At 34.1% G+C, this 18838-nt stretch overlaps 1 protein-coding gene across 3 annotated transcripts in view; it reads left to right on the top strand.

Annotated features, from left to right (window-relative positions):
• Positions 1 to 18838, top strand: part of LOC145246616 (voltage-dependent calcium channel gamma-5 subunit-like) — a 166692-nt gene that overhangs the window by 127640 nt on the left and 20214 nt on the right. For all 3 annotated transcript variants that reach the window (XM_080108284.1, XM_080108285.1, XM_080108283.1), the window contains exon 2: positions 17102 to 17306. In XM_080108284.1, coding sequence (XP_079964410.1) covers positions 17111 to 17306 — 196 coding nt within the window. In that variant the 5' untranslated portion in view covers positions 17102 to 17110. The remainder of the gene's footprint in view (positions 1 to 17101; positions 17307 to 18838) is intronic.

Below are 18838 nucleotides of genomic sequence, written 5' to 3'. Positions count from 1 at the left end.
TAATAATACTCATGCATCGATGTTACCGGACTAAAATCTTTATTTAGAAAGCCATTCTTAACATGGGGAGGGGAGTGTGATCCGGCTATCAGTATAAAATCGGCAATACCAACATCCAGACACAAAATGTGAATAATAATAATAATAATAATAATAATAATAATAATAGTTTTCTAAACTATATAGTAGAAATAGGTACAAATATGGATAGTAAGATACTCGGGACCGTTTATAGGTTGGACTGTAGAAAAACTGGGGTATTTCGACCAGAATACCAGGAAATTCATGACTATACACAATGCACTACAGTCAAAGAATGATACTGACCGACTCTATGTAAAAGGGAAAGGCGGAAGAAGAGGACTGATTTCTATAGATGACTGGGTAAATAACGCAAAAACGAATGAGGAAAATACATAATGCAGAACACCGCAAGAATAATTACCGTAGCAAGAGACACTGTAAAAACAGACAGAAAAATGAGAAATAAGGGATAATGGCAAGAAAAGAAAAATGGGAAGAGAAATGTCTACACGGGAGATTCATAAGGATTACAAAAGATGAGACTAACGAAAACACCTGGAAATCGCTACAAAAAGGAAACCTAAACAGGGAAACCGAATCTTTAATAGCAGCCGCACAAGATAGCGCGATTAGAACAAACCACATCAAAACAAGGATCTACAAGACACAAGACTCTGCAGACAAAGAGACGAAGCAATAAACCACATAATAAGTGAATACAGCAAACTAACCCAAAAAGAATGAAACCTGCTGAAATATCAAGGAAAACCCTTGAATATGGAGATTAATACACATGAGCTACAGGCACTTGCTGGACATACAGAAACTGCTGCAGAGATAAAACATAAAGGGACATCACATGGTATCTACGCCTCTGTTTTTCATTGTGTGTGTGTGTGTGTGTGTGTGTGTGTGTGTGTGTGTGTGTGTGTGTGTGTGTGTGTGCGATCATAAACTGGCGTCACACCAAATAAGTGAGCAAGAGCAAAAAGAATAAAAAGACCGAGGAGAGAAAACACTAGCCAGGCCTCTGCTAGATGAGTGCAAAGAGGACTGGGACCTTCCGGAGGTTTATTGCCACCTAAATTCTAGTGAAGACCAATAGTCGCTACTGAAAAGAAATCAATGATAAGCAGTATTGGTATACACAAAGAGTGGGTAAAATATAATTGGAAATACTTATCTATATATCTATAAAAGTGAAAGTGTGTGTGTGTTTCTGTTTACATTTCCCTACGCAATAACACTGTCAATTTTTAGTCTACAGACTCGAAATTTGATATACAGGGTACTGAGATTTGGGAAAATCGATGTGATCGGTTTTCGGCCAGAAATTTGGCTGTTAAGGGGTCAAAGTTCAACAATTTGACCATTGAGAACTCTACCAAACTCCTCCGACAATTTTTGGTCTAAACACTTGGAATTATAGATATAGGTTCCTTGGACATGGATCTAACTTAATAACTTGATTTGAGCCCAAACAACAAATGTTAAGGGGTCATAATAGGGGTCAAATTTAAAAAAAATGACCTGTTTTTTGTTTGTTTGTTTTTTTGTTTGTTTGTTTTTTGTTTGTTTGTTTTTTTTTTTTTGTTTTTTTTTTTTGCTCAGCATACACCTCCAAACACCCGTGCAACGCCGGGCACCCATACTATATATATATATATATATATATATATATATATATATATATATATATATATATATATATAATATAATCTGCTGTACTTCTACCTGTAACAAAAACATTTGCGAGTAAAACACGTGTTTTTCTAAGCACTCCGCAACCTCAAATGAATTCGATAAACACCCCATAACACGATAATAAAATTTCAAGGTTGATGTTCTGTAAGTTATCAAAAATTATAATAAAACGTTATATCTGAGAATGTAAATTATCTACGTAATTCTATGGTTTTATAGCAATATATTAGTAGTACATCAATAAAAAAAAACAGTTTAAAAACTATCAAAGCATAATTTTTTGTCCTTTTCGTCTGAGAGTGTACACTAGTATATATATATATATATATATATATATATATATATATATATATATATATATATAAGTGTTTTATTATATAATTTGTATATTTATGCATATATATAATTATTTTTAACTTTTATATATTTTAATAAGTAAATAATAAAGTAAATATATAAGTAAAGTACTAATAAAAGTAGGGGGTGATAGGTAGTATAATGGATTCTTTCTAATCGTATAAATACATAGGTAAATTAATTTAAAAAATATATCCATTTTGAATTTGAAAACAAAGACGAGTGTTACAGGTAAGGAATACATTTTTTCATAGCATGAATAGGTTAGTCAAATTAATCTGGAGTGAGAAACTAGATCCAATATTAGGAACATTTTTTTTTTTGCTCTTATGATTAGGGGAGGTGGTGTTTGATCAACACTGCTGAGGAGCCATGATTTAATATACTGTTTTGTTTTTAAATTCCCGAAACAGTGTTTCATGCTAGACAACTGATGATCGCTTTAATTAACGTTAAGACTATTGTGAATTCGAGAGAGCAAGTTGATACAGGTGATTAAATGATTTACTTACTGAATAGTTTTCTAATGAATGATAAAAACATACAAAAATTAAATAATAAGTTTTATATATTTTTAAAAGTAAAAATTTCCAAGACTATATGTATATGTGTGTGTTACATGTTTCAGAAACATAGCATGGTTTCATTGACATGAATTGGCTTTCTACTATTGAAAAGGCCGTTAATAATCCATTCAAATAATCAGCGACGCATGAAAGGAAAACAAATCCACCTGCTGAATTTGCTCATGTATTCCTTTTAAAGAAAGTGTTGTGTCAGAGGGGACAGGCTCTACGTTAATAAAGATTTTAATCGTAACTGAGTATTGTTTGCAAATAATCTATTATATAATGGCATATTAAATGTAAAAGATAAATCCACGTAAATGAAACCATGGTACGTATCTGAAATATATAATATATAGTTTTTAAATAAATAATCTGTATTTTATTTCTCACGTTTGCGATCGAGCACTTTATTGATTTATTTTCAATACATCTCGATGCTCTCTCTATATATGTGCGCATGTGTGTGTGCGCGCGCGCTCGTGCATGTGTGCGTGTGTGTGTGCGTGCGTGCGTGCGTAGGTATGTGTGTGTAGGTATGTGGATCTTAGTTTGTTCATTCATCATTCCTCTTGAAAATGCTCACGAGGATACGATTTCTATTTTTCATTCCTCTTCATAGGTCTTTTAAATATTTCAAATGTCTAATCAACGGTTCCAAACGCGGCAAACTTCAGTCAAATGCCATAAGCAGGTCTAAAATTAATACATGATCGATATCGAAAGAATAAAAATATGCCTCTTATAGATCTTTACTCACAATCCATCGTCCTGACTGATTGCCCTTTTTTATTGGCTTAATGAATAAACCTGTGATATTTCTGTATTTTTTTTATATCTACCGTCTTAGAAGGTAACTCACACCTGAGAATATCCTGTATCTCTATAAAGCCACTATTTGCCTGTGCATGGAATACTGTTATCATATCTAGGCTGGTATATCGGTCACTAGTCTCTCGCTCCTAAATAAGGTTAAAAAAAAAGAGTCTCCAACCTAATAGGTCCCGCACTGTCGGCAAAACCCCAACCTCTGGCACCCTATGCCTGTTTTACAAGTATTTTAACGCTAAGTGCTCGGATGAACTCAAAGTACTAGTACCCCCTCGACGTAAATACCCACGAAATACCTGACAAGCAGCAAAGTCCCACTCCTTCACTGTTGAGACCTTTAGATGCTGTAAAGTCTTCTACGCAAATAGCTACTTCCTTCGAACTGCTAGACTTTGGAATTCCCTCCCAGTCCCCTGTTTTCCGTAATGTACTAACATGCAGAAGTTAAAATGTAATGTGGCCAGATATCTCGTTGGCCAACTCTCCACATAGTATTCTTGCAGATATGTCCGATATAGTAGCTCCTTACGACTTATGCGCACAGTGCCTTGTTTGGGGTATAAAAAAACGATATATATATATATATATATATATATATATATATATATATATATAAGTTGTTTTTGCTAAAATATTTTTTGCAATTATATTTCACTCTTTGCGTATACTAATCCTTTTTGTTTAGAAGCCTAATGTGTGTAAATAAAACAACAGAGCGTATATAAAGAATAACAGTTTAATTACATTCCAGGATCATAATATTTATTTTTCATGCAAAACAACTCCTCCAGCATATTAAAAGTTCGGTACATTTTTTTACAGATCCGTTTCCTTATGAAGAAACAAACGCTTATTATTATGTCAATACCGTCTCTTTTCGTGCATATACTCTTCAGAAAAATTAGATATTATTTACTTGTATAGAAAAAATGCATGACAATATTATGCTGCAAAAAGAAAAAAACTTCATAAAAGACTCACCATTCTGTGTTTAGCGCTTGACAAGGTTATATGGTGGGTCATCATTACTGTACGTTTTTTTTTTTCGTTTCATCAAAAGTATTCCGTGATGTTCGTTCTTTGAAATACAAAAACCAGATCACTGTGCGACAATTTTACACCAGACCTTGTTCAGCCACCTATAAACCACAATTACTCCAGAGCCGTAATTTTCCACAAAACCCATAGAGATATAAACTATTGTACATGCAGAATTTCAGCCATATCAGACAACTGAAAGTGGGTCAGGGGCATTACTTATTGAACGCCCCTCGTACTTTTAGTTTTAGCGATTTTCCTTATAGTGTAACTGTCGTTACCATTTCGCATTCGATTATTTTACTAATCCTACATGCATTTATCTTGCCTATTTTCCTTCATCTCTGCAGATTTACAATTGACAAATCGGATTCCGAGTAGAGCTGCATTTATATATATATATATATATATATATATATATATATATATATATATATATATATATATATATATATATATATATATATATTTAATTATATTTTCACTCCAAACAAGGCACATTGCGACTTTGATGTAGGGGGCTACTATCAGGGGCATCAGCTACAGGGGTGCTATCTAGGGAGTTGGGCAGCAAGATGTCGGTTCACGTTACACTTAATTTTCTGCATGTCAGTACAGTTGGGGAAACAGGGACCCGGAAGGGAATTCCAAAGTCTAGCGGTTCTGAGGAAGAAACTACTGGAGTAGAAAGCTTTCTTACATCTAGGGATATCTACTGTGAAGGGGTGGGATTTAACTGCTTGTCGGGTTTGTCGAGGGTATTTACGTCGAAGGGGTACAAGTGCCTGCAGTTCGTCGGAACATTCACCGTTACTTGTAGAACAGGCAGAGGGATGCAACATTTCGTCGATGGGACAGAGACTTATGCTTAGATAACAGTTCAGGACCTATCAGGTTGGCGACTCTCTTTTGAACCTTGTCTAAGAGCGAGAATCTAGTAGCAGATGCAGCAGCCCAAATATGACAACAATACTCCATACATGGGCGAATGGTGGCCTTATAGAGGTACAGGATACTTTTGGGCGTAAGTAGCTTTCTAGCGCTCTAGAGAGAAACTACCTTCTGTGTAGCGGTTCTGGCAATGCTCTCAATGTAATTGTTCCAACTCATGTTTCCTGTGAACGTTAGACGGTGGAGTTTAAAAGATGTGCTTTCAAATAAAGAGTCTTTGACCATTGCTATTGCTATATTTCTCTTTGATATTTTGACATTTGCAAGCTTCGTAATATTTTCAATTTGACGATTCCGAGGAAACTTACTTTATTTTATTATTTATTCTGCAAATCGCGCTTTTATGTCCACGCGATCACATTTATAAAACACATTTTTTTTATCTTTACCAATGCATCTCTCATTTATTCTACTCCTAATCCTTCTTTTAGCATAAGCTCCCCTTTTTCCCCTCTTCCTCTAGCCCTATGAGTGGCGCTCAAATAGTTAAACATTAGAATATAGTATCATAGTACATTATTATTATTAGAAGTCATATTATAATATCGGCTCTAGATAGATATCAAATTTTCATTAGTAATAGGTAAAGTTTGGATTTCGAATAATGATTCTTTGATCTTTCTTTTTTACATTTTACGTTTTCTTTTGAAAGTGTATCTAACTAATTACATTTTTACTACACTTCTAGCAAACATTTCAAACTTAACGACTAAGGTGGGAATGCTACATTGTTAGATTATGCCAGGGTAACACCAAGTTACCTTGCTTATAGTCGATTTAGGAAAATCGACTATCATCATCATTATTATTATTATTAAAAGTTAAATGTTAGATAAAAAGAATATTATTGTTTGTCGGTGTCAATAAAGACAAATATGTTATACATCTTGCGATTTGGAACGGGCTAGAACAATGAACAAAAGACCCAGGAATGCGACCTTGATAAAATTGAATGTTAAAATACTCGAACAAATAAGTTTCAATAAAACAGATCGAAAACGTGATTAAAAAGTCGCATGTTAAAAGATATGATTACGTAATAGCCACCGAGAGTATAGATATATACAGAGTTAGTCAGCGGTCAATTTGTTAGACAGACGGAAGACCGACGGAGAGTGTTAGAGCGTTGTAGACAAGGCTTCATGGCCCTGTACGGCAGGGGGAGCAGGATCTAATTTGTGTGCAATCTTCCAATGGGAAAGCATTTGGAATAAAAGTTGTCTGAAAATATAATCAGTGTGTCGATGGTCACTTGTGATTGTGAATCTTTCTTGCAGCTTTCGTAAATACCGTCAATCAAGATTAACCGATGGACTATGTATATTCTTTTTTTTTATTTTTGGAGGGGGGTGCTAAATAATTCCCCAGAAAGATGTTCCGCCTCTTTTGTTGTAAGGAACTCTTTCTTTATAAAGTGTTATATTTCCTGTTGAGCCTGTATCTATATGTGTAATGTATATATGTAAACGGTTGTATACACACATCTACAAAGAACATTATGAAACACGTAGACAACACGAAGGAAATCATTATATACTCACGTTCATTATATACACGCCTTACATCTATATAGACCCTGATACGTAACAATATGTTTTGGTTTTCATTTTAACTGATCGTACTTAACTAATAATTTTTTTAAACTTTTGAAATCGCTATTATAAATGAGTACATATAATAACCAATGAAGTACTGAATGTGCTTTCAGTCTATATATTTTCTAAAAAATCAACTTTTGTCATTGTCTCGATATAAACACTTGGCAGCGAAATAAAACACACAACTGGTTATAAAATATTTATTCAAATCAACTTTTTCGATTTCTTGAAATATCGGTCAACCTTGCTAACCTAATCTTCTACGTCCCCTATTTTGACTTCTTTGACGTCATTCTCGGGCACCTGGATCCAGGATCTGACCGACTTTCCTTTGACGTCATTCCCAGGCACCTGGCAAATAGCCAACACAACAGATTACTGAACACACAGCGACAACATATATACACTGTTACTAAACTCGTCTATTCCCAATTCTATGCATATACTTTCGCCATGACTAAACAAAGGCAAGCATATGCACACACTCTGTCTAGATAATTACAAGCTTCTAAAAATGAGGCAGAAATAACAGATGTTTTTGAAATTTGCTATTACAGGGGTTGGACAAAATAATGAAAACAACTTGTGCAATTAAAAATTGAAAAATGTTGGTGTCATGTTTGAAGCAAGATACGAATCTTCCCGTAGTCGTCCCAGGAATGTCTATGAAGCCCTTTAGAGGAAAAAATGTGCCGGTGGAAGACTTTTTCCCCACACCCACCCCTTTCCAACAGTATGTTTTCATTATTTTGTCCAACCCCTGCTATAGCAATTTCAAAAACACCTTTCACTTCTGAGGAAAATATATAGAGAGGGATAGCAAAAGTAGAAGAGTCACCATCTGAAGATTCCATTGTTGGCATTGGTTTTCCCGAAATTTTCAAGTCAGAATTCTTTTCAGAAAGACATCGGGTACTTGCGAGAGGGACCACGAGATAGTGAGTTTTGTGGAACGAACTGAATTCGAACTTGGACACTCAGATTGACAGTCCGTGTCATTAACCACTTTACCACCGACATCTTCCAGTAGAAAGAGTGAGAAGGGGGGAGGAGGAAGTGGGATAAAGGTACTCATAGCGAGTACACATGAATAAAGTAGGACTATGACAACAGCATACGCTTTTCATTGTTTTGAATCTTGAGTTCGACACAGTTAATCAACCGATAACCACATAACTCTATATAAAAGCATATAAGATATCAACGGATACACACCCCAGGGTCAAAACAATAAAAAGAATATGCTGTTGTTCTAATCCTAGTTATGAGTAAATACTCATGACTTATCCTGGGTACTCGCTACCTTTCTCTCTCTCCCTTTTTACTTTTTATACTTTATTCAAAGAGAACTAGGGAGATGGGTTGGATGGGGAGGGAGAAAGGTGGTGAATAAAATCAAGAGAGAGTAGTAGTAGTAGTAGGAGAAGGAGGAGGAGGGACAGAGATAAGGAGAGAAGGTGAGTGAAAGATGTCTACGAGAATCTTTAGCCGAGTAGACCTCACGGCAAGAAGTTAATTATCCGGAAAGTTATCCGCATTTTTAGTCCAAAATGCAAAGTGAATTTAGTTCTTCGTTTAACCTTAATTAGAAATGTTCAAAGACACGTCCGGGAAATGACGATTCCGTGGGAGTGTGGGGAGAAAAAGGATAAAGAAAAGAATGAAAGAGGAAGTTGCAAAAGGTAATCATGGTATGTTGGCAAATACACATTGTATCGACTAATGATGATGATGATGATGATGATGATGATCATCATCATCATCATCATCATCATCATCATCATCATCAAATACTGTGCCAATCGAAGAGGAAATACAAGTAATAAGGATGAGAAATGCAGCAATATTGTTAAGATAATAACGAATTTAACGAGCATAAAAGCTGATTTGTTTTTTGGACGTCATCCCAAACTCATCCGAACATGAAGAAACAATTCCTGGCTAAAGAATTCGGTGGATATAAAAAAAGGAATTCGATAAAGAGAGAGAGAGAGAGAGAGAGAGAGAGAGAGAGAAGAAGAAGAAGAAGAAGAAGAAGAAGAAGAAGAAGAAGAAGAAGAAGAAGGAGAAGAAGAGCAACAACAACAACAACGAGATGTGGAGACGACAAAATAATCAAAGAAATAAAGAGAAGAAAAAGAAAGAAAAAATGGAAGCATTAACAAATTAATTGTAGAATAATAAGAATAAAGAACTAATCCATGAGAGAAAAGAAAAAAAAGAAAGATTAACCAAGTCAAGGGAGGAAAAGAAAAGGAAGAAAAAGAAAAAAAGAGTTAAGCAACGAAACAAAAGAAGACAAAGAAAAAGGAACAATTAATTAAATAAAGACAAGGAAATGAATGAAGAGGGGAAAAGAGCCAACAAAAGGAAAAAGAACAAAAGAAGAAGAGGGAGAAGTAAGAGCTACGAAGAAAAAGAAGAAGAAGAAGAAGAAGAAGAACAACAACAACAACAACAACAACAACAACAAGAAAAAGAAGATTTAACGAAAGAAAGAGAGAAGCAAGGATTAAAGAAAAAGCAAGAAATAAAAGAGAAAACATAATAAAAAAATAAACGAAATAAAAATTGAATAAAAACAAGTAAAGCTAATCAAGAAAGCAAAGACCCGGATGTGATTTGGGATCATTTATTATTTTGTTGCCAAATATTTGCTCACAAACCTGCAGAATCGGAATGCTCTTATCCAAGCGGAAAATATGCTTTTTTGTGTGTTTTCATTTGATGTTATTCTATTGGAAGCAACTTCATAATTTTTTTGCTGCCAGGTGATCAGTCGACGGACAATCACAAAAAATGGGCAAAAATGAAAATTGAATTCTTTAATATTTTCTCCCTTTTTTTATTTCTAATAATTTTTTTTTTTCAACTCCGTTTAGATCTTTTCAGTAATATTCTGATAAGGGTGTTTTTTTATTGTTTTTGTTGTTTTTTTTTTTGTTTGTTTGTTTCTGTTGTTGTTGTTGTTGTTGAATGAATCAGATGATTGTTGTTGGCATTTGTTTCCCCGATATCTTTCTAGTTAGAATTCTTACTAGAAAAGCATTGCCTGCCACAGCAATAAAAACTTGCGGAATGGACCACGTGAAGGTTGACAACATCTAGAAGTGAATGTGTTTCTGTGCAACAAATTGAATTCGAATTTGGCACACCCGGATTTTTAGTGCGTGTCGTTAACCACTCAGCCACCGTCACCTCCTTGCTTTTGTTGCTATTGTTTCTGTTGTTGTTGCTGTTGTTGTTGTTGTTTGTTTGTTTGTTTGTTTGTTTGTTGTTTGTTGAGCATCATTCATGATGATGATTTTTGTTAATATATTTCTATTAAGAATTATTTCTAGAATGATATCAGGAGACCACATGAAGGTTGCTAACGTCCTTAAGTGAAAATGTTTCTGCGAAACGAACTGGGTTCGAACTTGGCACACGTAGGTTGTCAACCCGCGTCGTTAACCACTGAACCTCCATCACCTCCCTCCCTGCTGCTGCTGCTGATTTTGCTGCTGTTGATACTACTACCACAGCAATAAAAGAAGAAGAAGAAGAAGAAGAAGAAGAAGAAGAAGAGGAAGAACCAGCACAGCGAACACCTACAATAAAGAAAAAGGGTTAAAAACGGAATCATTAACAAATTAAATATAGAATAATAAACCATGCGAGAAAAGAAAAAGTTAACCAAGTTAAGGGAAGAGAAGAAAAGGAAGAAAAAGAAAGAGCTAAGCAACGAAACAAAAGTCCCCAATTTAAAAACACCCGACCCACCCAACTAGCAGCAAAATCTCCCCCTTCACTTTCTAGATGCTGTAGGATGTTTTACTCTGGTAGCTTCTATTAAACTGCTTGCTATTGGAATTGCTTTCCTGCTTTCGTTCTCCTCAACCATATCAATATGCAAAAATTTAACATTTTTCTGCTTTGCTCTTCACACAGGTTCCCCTCTCAAAATTGAACTCCTATCACAACAGGCCTTTACGATTCAGGGCATCTTTTTTTTTCTTCTTTTTTTTTTTCTTTAGAAGATCTGTCTTTTAAGCTTTGCTTTTGGGGGAGTGAATGGCGTCCTGTTATGAAATTATTTTTTAAATTATAATTTCAAAGGATTTAATCTATTCCAGCGAAAAAATAAACTAATCTAGAAATTGACTTTTTTTTTACACGGGAATCACCGTTTATCAAGGCCCTGATGCCACTCGAGGATAAGGGTTAGTGGATATACATTAGTCAATGTGATTATAGCGTAGTAAACATAAGTAGTGGAAATTTTGTAAATCGGATTACTTAGGGGGGGAAGGCTCATCAAGAACTTGTTTACGTTGGACTTGAAGACAATCAGATTGTAGCCAGCTGGAAAGCAGGCAACCAGTTTCGTTTAATCCTGCTAAGACTGAGTTCGTGTCATTCGATCGTAGTCATGTCCCTTTTCTTACTGTGTTTCTCATGGATGGCTCAGCCTTCAAGGACTACGAAATTTTGTGGATTTTTTTTTCTCTCATTTTATCTTTTCTCGATTTTATATTTTAGATCCATCGCTCTTTCTGCTTGTCATGAAGTCGGTTCTCGCTATCATTCCAAACACTTTCTCATCCCTCTATCCTTACAAATATGTTATCAGACCATGTATGGAGTACTATTACCATATTTGAGCTGATGAATCTCTATCCCATTAGAGGTGTTTGATAAGGTGCAGAAAATATCTGTAATTTGATTGGTCATACTCTATCTTCTTCTCCGCACACCCTCTCTCACAGACGTGATGGATCTAGACTAAATCTTTTCTATAAGTATTATTCTTCAGAATTGTTCGATCGACTCATCGCTTTATTTGTTTTAGCTCGTTTCACTCGTTGGTGCAGTGATATCCATGAATTCTCTGCTTTGATACATCATTGTAAAACAGCTTCCTATTCTAGTAGCTTCTTTCCAAGAACCGCAGGCTTGTGAAACCCTCTTCCTGTTTTCTATAGTTTTGATTTTTTCAAAACTAAGATCAATAGGCATCTCTAGTCTTTGCAATACTCATCTTTAGTTTTGTTAACTCCTTACATCAAGTGGCTTCATGTCTTGTTTGGGACGATTTCCATAAAATAACTATATAGATCTGGCTAAAAGCAATACATGCATACACATAAACATATCAATCAAAATTTGCATTATCATAAGTCAGTATTGCAACTGTAACAGAGCTCATATGAGCGCGTGTTAAAACATCAGCAGCAGCAGAAGGATGCATGGCAAGCGATGGTATTAGCAGCAGGAGCAGTGTTTGAACGCGTATGCAAATTGGCAAGTGTGCTCGGGCTTGTGTCTGAAGAAAAAAGAAAAAAAGGACACCACTTGGTCGGAAAGAAACAAAGTCGGCATCGAAGGAGGCAGGCGTATAAAGTGAGAATGGGTCGGATGTTGTCGGCGTTCGGTCGCGGGAAAGAGGAACACGCGTCAGGTTACCTGTGGCAGGTGGTAGCGAGAAACTTTTTAAATGGTGTCGAGACGGGAGAGCAACGGGAGAGTAATAAATACTTTTGTTAAGGAAAAAAAAATGCCGACTTGGATTTTTATTTTATTTATTTCATTTGTTTCTTTTTATGTATTACTAAAATAATGTTTTATTTTTATGTATTATTAAAATAAAGTGTAACAGCCACGTTACACACGGCGATAACAATATATAAAAGAAGAAAATATAAGAAGCAATAATTTTGATATTGTTATTAGGTCTTTTGATATTACTGAGGTTTGTGAGATTATGGTCGTCCTCTTAATGGAGGTGAACGCGTTGGTAGATATATTCTGAAATGATCTTAACCCTCATCTTTGGACTCCGGGTCTTGGTAAGCGATGACTACATGGTAAAAATATCTATTATTACGATTTTTAAATAACTGGCAATCTGGCACATGAAGGTGTGTGTGTGTGTGAGAGAGAGAGAGAGAGAGAGAGAGAGAGAGAGGGGGGACGAGAAATACAAATCTTCTGTTGCAATTTGTTCGCTGAGTAGAAACAAACAAAAAAGCCCTTCTCTCCACTATTGCGCATTTTAAAAAATAGGAGACACTTCTATGTTAGCACGTGTCTTTTATAATCACGTAGTATTTCTCGTCATCTTCTTTTCTTCCCACTGTCGGCATCTAAATACATTTAATTCTTACATCTATTATATAAACCTCACCTGTCTGTTTAAATGTATGTATGTATGTATGTATGTATTGCTAAAACTTTCGACAGAGGAGACGTATTTTCACGAGATTGGTATCGTTTTGAAGTTCGGCCCATCGAACAACAAATATCGAAAAATTGGCCAAAACAATAAATTCCTTTACTCTCAACTGAGCATTTTTCTACGGCGAGGGGTCGTTTTTTGTCGCCGATATTTTCGAAAGTCATACCCTCTTTTCGATTGACTAGCCTTAATTTAAACCTTCACCACTTCCGGTTTGGCGATGGACGCAACAGCAAAAACGTCATGATTTTCCCCGTTCTTTTTTCCTTCACGGTACGGGTTCGAGCCTGCTTGCCACTACCAAGAAAGAGGAGCATAACGAGGAAGAAGCTAATATAAATCTTTCAAAATTATAATTCAATCACAAACATCAATCGATTGAATAAATAAGAACAAATAATAGTTAATTAATAAAATGTCATTTTGCAAAACAAATATGTAAAAATTAGAAAGTTTTATAAAATGTACTGCTAGCTTGTCAGATTGAGAGCAAATATAAGGCATTTTCATGAATAGAGAAGCGCGTCATTAGCAGTTCAAGACCGTTGAAGAAGTTGCACGTGGCGAGGCCCATCGCTTCATACTTCTACACGAAAAGACTGGCATATTTTGGTCTGTTGATGCCAGTATATGTCTAGGATTTGTTCCCACTGGTTTTGCAGGACGAAAGCTGACTTAAGGCGTTTCCACGTACAGCCAAGTCAATTCCTGATAGTCGCCTGTGTAGCACGTCATTAACCGACCCAGGCTGATAACGAACTTGTGCATGGTGGCGCTTAGCGCCTCACTCGTGTTCATGGCGATCGATTGGAACACTAAGCTGTTGAGAAGACCGGCATGTTTTGGTTGTTTTCTGGTTTCTGTTGACGCTGCTGCATATCTATGGGTTTTGTCGATTTTGTTACTGAGGAGGTGTGATTATCGACATAGGTCATATCCTATATAAGCAACTTGCTCTAATGAAAGGAAATACCCTCAAACATCAAGACCAAAATAGAAACTGCTGTATATATATATATATATATATATATATATATATATATATATATATATATATATATATATATATATATATATTATGAGATGAGATGTATTCCATGAAATCATATTAATGACTATGAAATTGTTTATTTTTTATGAGATCAGATTTTTGACTATGAGATTAGATTTATGACTATGATATTGGATTTATGATTATGAGATTGGATATATCCCATGAAATCAAATTTATGGCTATTAGATCAGATTTGTGACTACGATACTAGATTTATTCCATGAAATAAAATTTCTAACTAATAGAGAATATTTATTACTGTGAGATGAGATTTATTCTATGAGACCAGATTTATGACTAATAGATTAGATTTATGCTTATTAGATCAGATTTATGATATTGCATTTGTTTTATAAGACAAGATATATGAGTATTAGATCAGATTTATGACTACGAAATCAAACGAGATATATGAGTATTAGATAAGATTTATGACTACGAAATCTAAACTTATAACTATGATACCGGATTTATTCTATGAGACCAGATTTATGATTATGATATCAGATTTATAAATAAAAGCTTATCAACGTAAGCATGAGACCTTGCATATCCCTAAAGAAAAATAATCTAATGGGGTTAAATCGCACAAACAAGACGGGCAGTTGCACGGCCACCGAGATATAAAAGGCCTGTTAACTGAAAAATGCCTGCAGGCAATGTAGGTGAGATTTGTCGAACTGTCACTATCGATATTATATGACAACATTTTTAAAAACAGCATTAAAACATATTAAAAAAGAAAAGCAAGGGACCCAATTCGATTAATAACGAAACTGAACTTTATTCAATATAAAATATAAATATTATCTATGTAAAATTACGTAATTTTCAAGCAATATACAATTTGATACTGATAACACTGAATTATGAATTTAGGGAATAAACAATTAAAGAAACATAAAACACAAAAGATTCTTGGCCTTCGGGACAAGATCACAGTGTAATAGTATCTGTTCTGATGCTACAATTAACCTTTTCTGTCCTCAGCCGGTGTAGGAGAAATCCTTCATGACTGAAACAATTTTTATTTTTGTTCCTATCCAGAGAGCCCCTTATTGGGGAGCTGGTTTTTCCCCACAAGATTATATCTAAAATATTTAAATAACTATTACTTTTAATACAGAAATTGCATTTAAAATTTGGCTTGCTGTTCTTCTATGTTCATTTTTCCCCATGTTTTTCATCAAAATGTGTAGGGTATTTTCATCAATTACATGGTTAGGAATCCTACACTCCGCTATAATCTTCATTTTCTTATTAGTGCAGAATACATGAATACGAAAATGAAGTTCACATCACTACTAAAAGACAATCATACTATAATGTGAACATTGGTTAAAAACTAAGAAAATATAGTAAACATCTACGATATTAAATCAGGGTGTTGGTGAATTTTGGAGGGGGACATTATTATTATTATTATTATTATTATTATTATTATTATCATCATCATCATCATCATCATCACAAGAAAATATGTTTACTAAAATGTAATGTACTCTTTAGTTTTAGTTCATATCAAAACTTTAATAAAAACTGATTAGTTAATGAACTTTTAAGATGAATTTGTGTTCGTATGTCTCTGGAGAGAATAGAGAAATTCCTATTTCATTTCCCATTTTAGTCAAGTAAATTATTTACAGATAAAATGTTATAAAAAAAACAATCAAAATCTTTTAAGTTTTACAAATATTTCAAAAAAATAAATTACGCACGATGCTAAAATATTGAATTCATCGATCGTTTTTGTTAAAACATAAATAAATAATTGTTATGAAAAATGCTTCTAACTTTAAAATATTTGGAAATACTCAATGAAAAGTTTTATTTATTATTTAAAAAAAAAACGGGCTGAAAAATATTCTCATATGAAACTTGTTTGTTTTGCAGTTTAAAAAAGAAAGAAAATAAAATGAAATATTCGACTTCCTTCGATAGATATAAAAGTTCAAAAACAATCAACTTACTGTTATATCTTGTTGAATAAAAAATAATTCCAATGTGCAATTATAAAAATTATCCAAATGGAGAATTGTTTTTTCTCTTTAGGAGAATAAAAAAACATGCACGTTTGGACTACTTTCATAAAATTACCACAGCCACAATATAAAGCAACGAAAAATATTTTTCATGACCACGTGGTTGAACACCGGGAACTTTAGGCACCTTTACCTACATGTTGATCTGGTAATGACGTTACGCTGTCATGTTCACTGGCCTACTCTCTCGGTAGCTGTGGCAGTTGAAAGTTTTTGTTCGTCAAATGTTTTTCGCAATAAATTGATTTTAACATTTGCAATTTGTAAATGCTGCTCGGTTCTCTGTCTTTTCATGATGAATTGCCAAACTAGGCTGAACTCAAAATAACCAATAATTGCCAAGTCTGCAATTAAAGAAAATGGGGGTTTCAATTTAAAGCTTGTCCTTTATAAAAAAATAATTAAAAAAAAACTATATATATGTTGTGTTTATTTGTTTGTTTTTCAGCCATTCCGGTTCGATTCAAACGCAATTACCTCCATACCGTCCATTTAAACAGGTCATTCATTCATGCGCTCACCTTCCAATTTCTTGCTCATCTGCGAATCAAACAACTGTTATTATTCGCGAAAATACAAATCCGAATAGTACGGAAACCCTATCTTAACCCTTCCCCCCTATCAAACTACCACCACGACAGCAACAGCAGCAGCGGCGGCTATCGACTCATTAGTTGATTACTGCGCTCATTTTCTTTTTACTCTTCTGTTTTATGCAGATATCAACCATGACCTGTGGTCGAAAGCCACTTACAATACTGGCTATTACCCTCGGGGCCTTAACTGTGCTCTTCCTGACGATCGCCGTCGCCACCGATTTTTGGATTTATGTGAGTGAACCAGCCTTAATTGACACCAAAACGGAAGTTGTGTTGGAGTATCAAGTCAGCCGTATGGGACTCTGGAGGAAATGCTCATTATTAGGTAAGATCATCATGATTCTGCTCATTTATTTGTCCGCATTTTAAAAGATTTTAGTTCAAAATGTGATGGGATGTTTGTTCGTTAGAAAAGTCTCTTAGTAATGGTTTTTACTTTGTGTTGTCTTACCGTTCACCTCCGTTTAATTCGTGCTTATTTTGAAAGTTATACTAATTGCAACATGATACTTAAATACGTAATAATGTTTTCACCTGAAATGTGTTTGTATAAAAACGACAACTATTCGTGCACGCACTAAACATTCATCAAGGAATATGTTAACATGATTGAAAACTTTTTTTTTTACTGATTGATCATCACTTATCAAGACAAAACGTAACTAAAGGATAAGGAAAATGAAATGAAATGGATTAACAATTTGAATGACTAAGCATATTATGAGAGGATTGAAAATAATGAATACAATGAACAACGTTTAATTACTTATTAAGGTTGTTTATAACATTTGTTGCATGTTTATTTGATAAGGAATAATTTTGTCATGTCCATTTTATATATATATATATATATATATATATATATATATATATATATATATATATATATATATATATACTAGCTGAACACCCTGCGTTACCCGGTCGTCCAATACGCTTAAACATGATATTTTAATTCATGCAGATTACGTATGTATTATTATAGAATCAATCCTTTATTGATTATTATATATTACGAGCCATAATTTACCCGGTGGACTAATTCGTAAAAATAATAATAATAATAATAATAATAATAATAATAATAATAATAATAATAATAATGCCGTTCATCAAATGCGGTCTGTCTATGTTTACAATATCACGTCAGCTGATATTTGTCTTTCTTTTTCTTTATATCGGAATAATTTACGCTGCACCGGCCAATTTACGTTACACCGGCCAATTTACGTTACACCGGCCAATGTACGTTACACCGGTGTGACGTTAAATATTTTCCTGTAAAAATCTTTTTTTATCTATAAGAGAAGAAAGACTACTTTTAAGATCAAATGTTTTCGATTTTCGATACTTATCGGGTGACTTTCTGTAAATGACACGTCTAAGAACACTGCCAGATATATAAATTACCTTTACGTGAAACTTGCAAAAGATAGGCTCAGTTGTTTCGGAACCTATAGGGGAAGAAACTCACACATACACACACAAAGCGACTTATATATATATTTATATATATATATATATATATATATATATATATATATATACAGAAACAGAGAGAGACAGACAGAGACAGCGACAGAGACAGAGACAGAGACTGAGAGAGAGAGAGAGAGAGAGAGAGAGAGAGAGAGATAAAAAGGAGCAAACCAAGATATATGTTTATGAATGTTTCGTCTTTATTTCAAGACTTCCTCTCTTACTCGAAATAAAGACGAAATATGATGAACACAAATCGATTTGTTCCTTTTTATTTCTCTATTTTTTTCGGGATACTATATCCATTATTCTCATATATATATATATATATATATATATATATATATATATATATATATATATATATCTTGTGTGTGG

The sequence above is a fragment of the Euprymna scolopes genome, chromosome 24, assembly GCF_053919585.1.
Source record: "Euprymna scolopes isolate OS-2025 chromosome 24, ASM5391958v1, whole genome shotgun sequence".
NCBI lineage: Eukaryota > Metazoa > Mollusca > Cephalopoda > Sepiida > Sepiolidae > Euprymna > Euprymna scolopes.
This window is presented reverse-complemented; position numbering and strand designations above follow the sequence as displayed.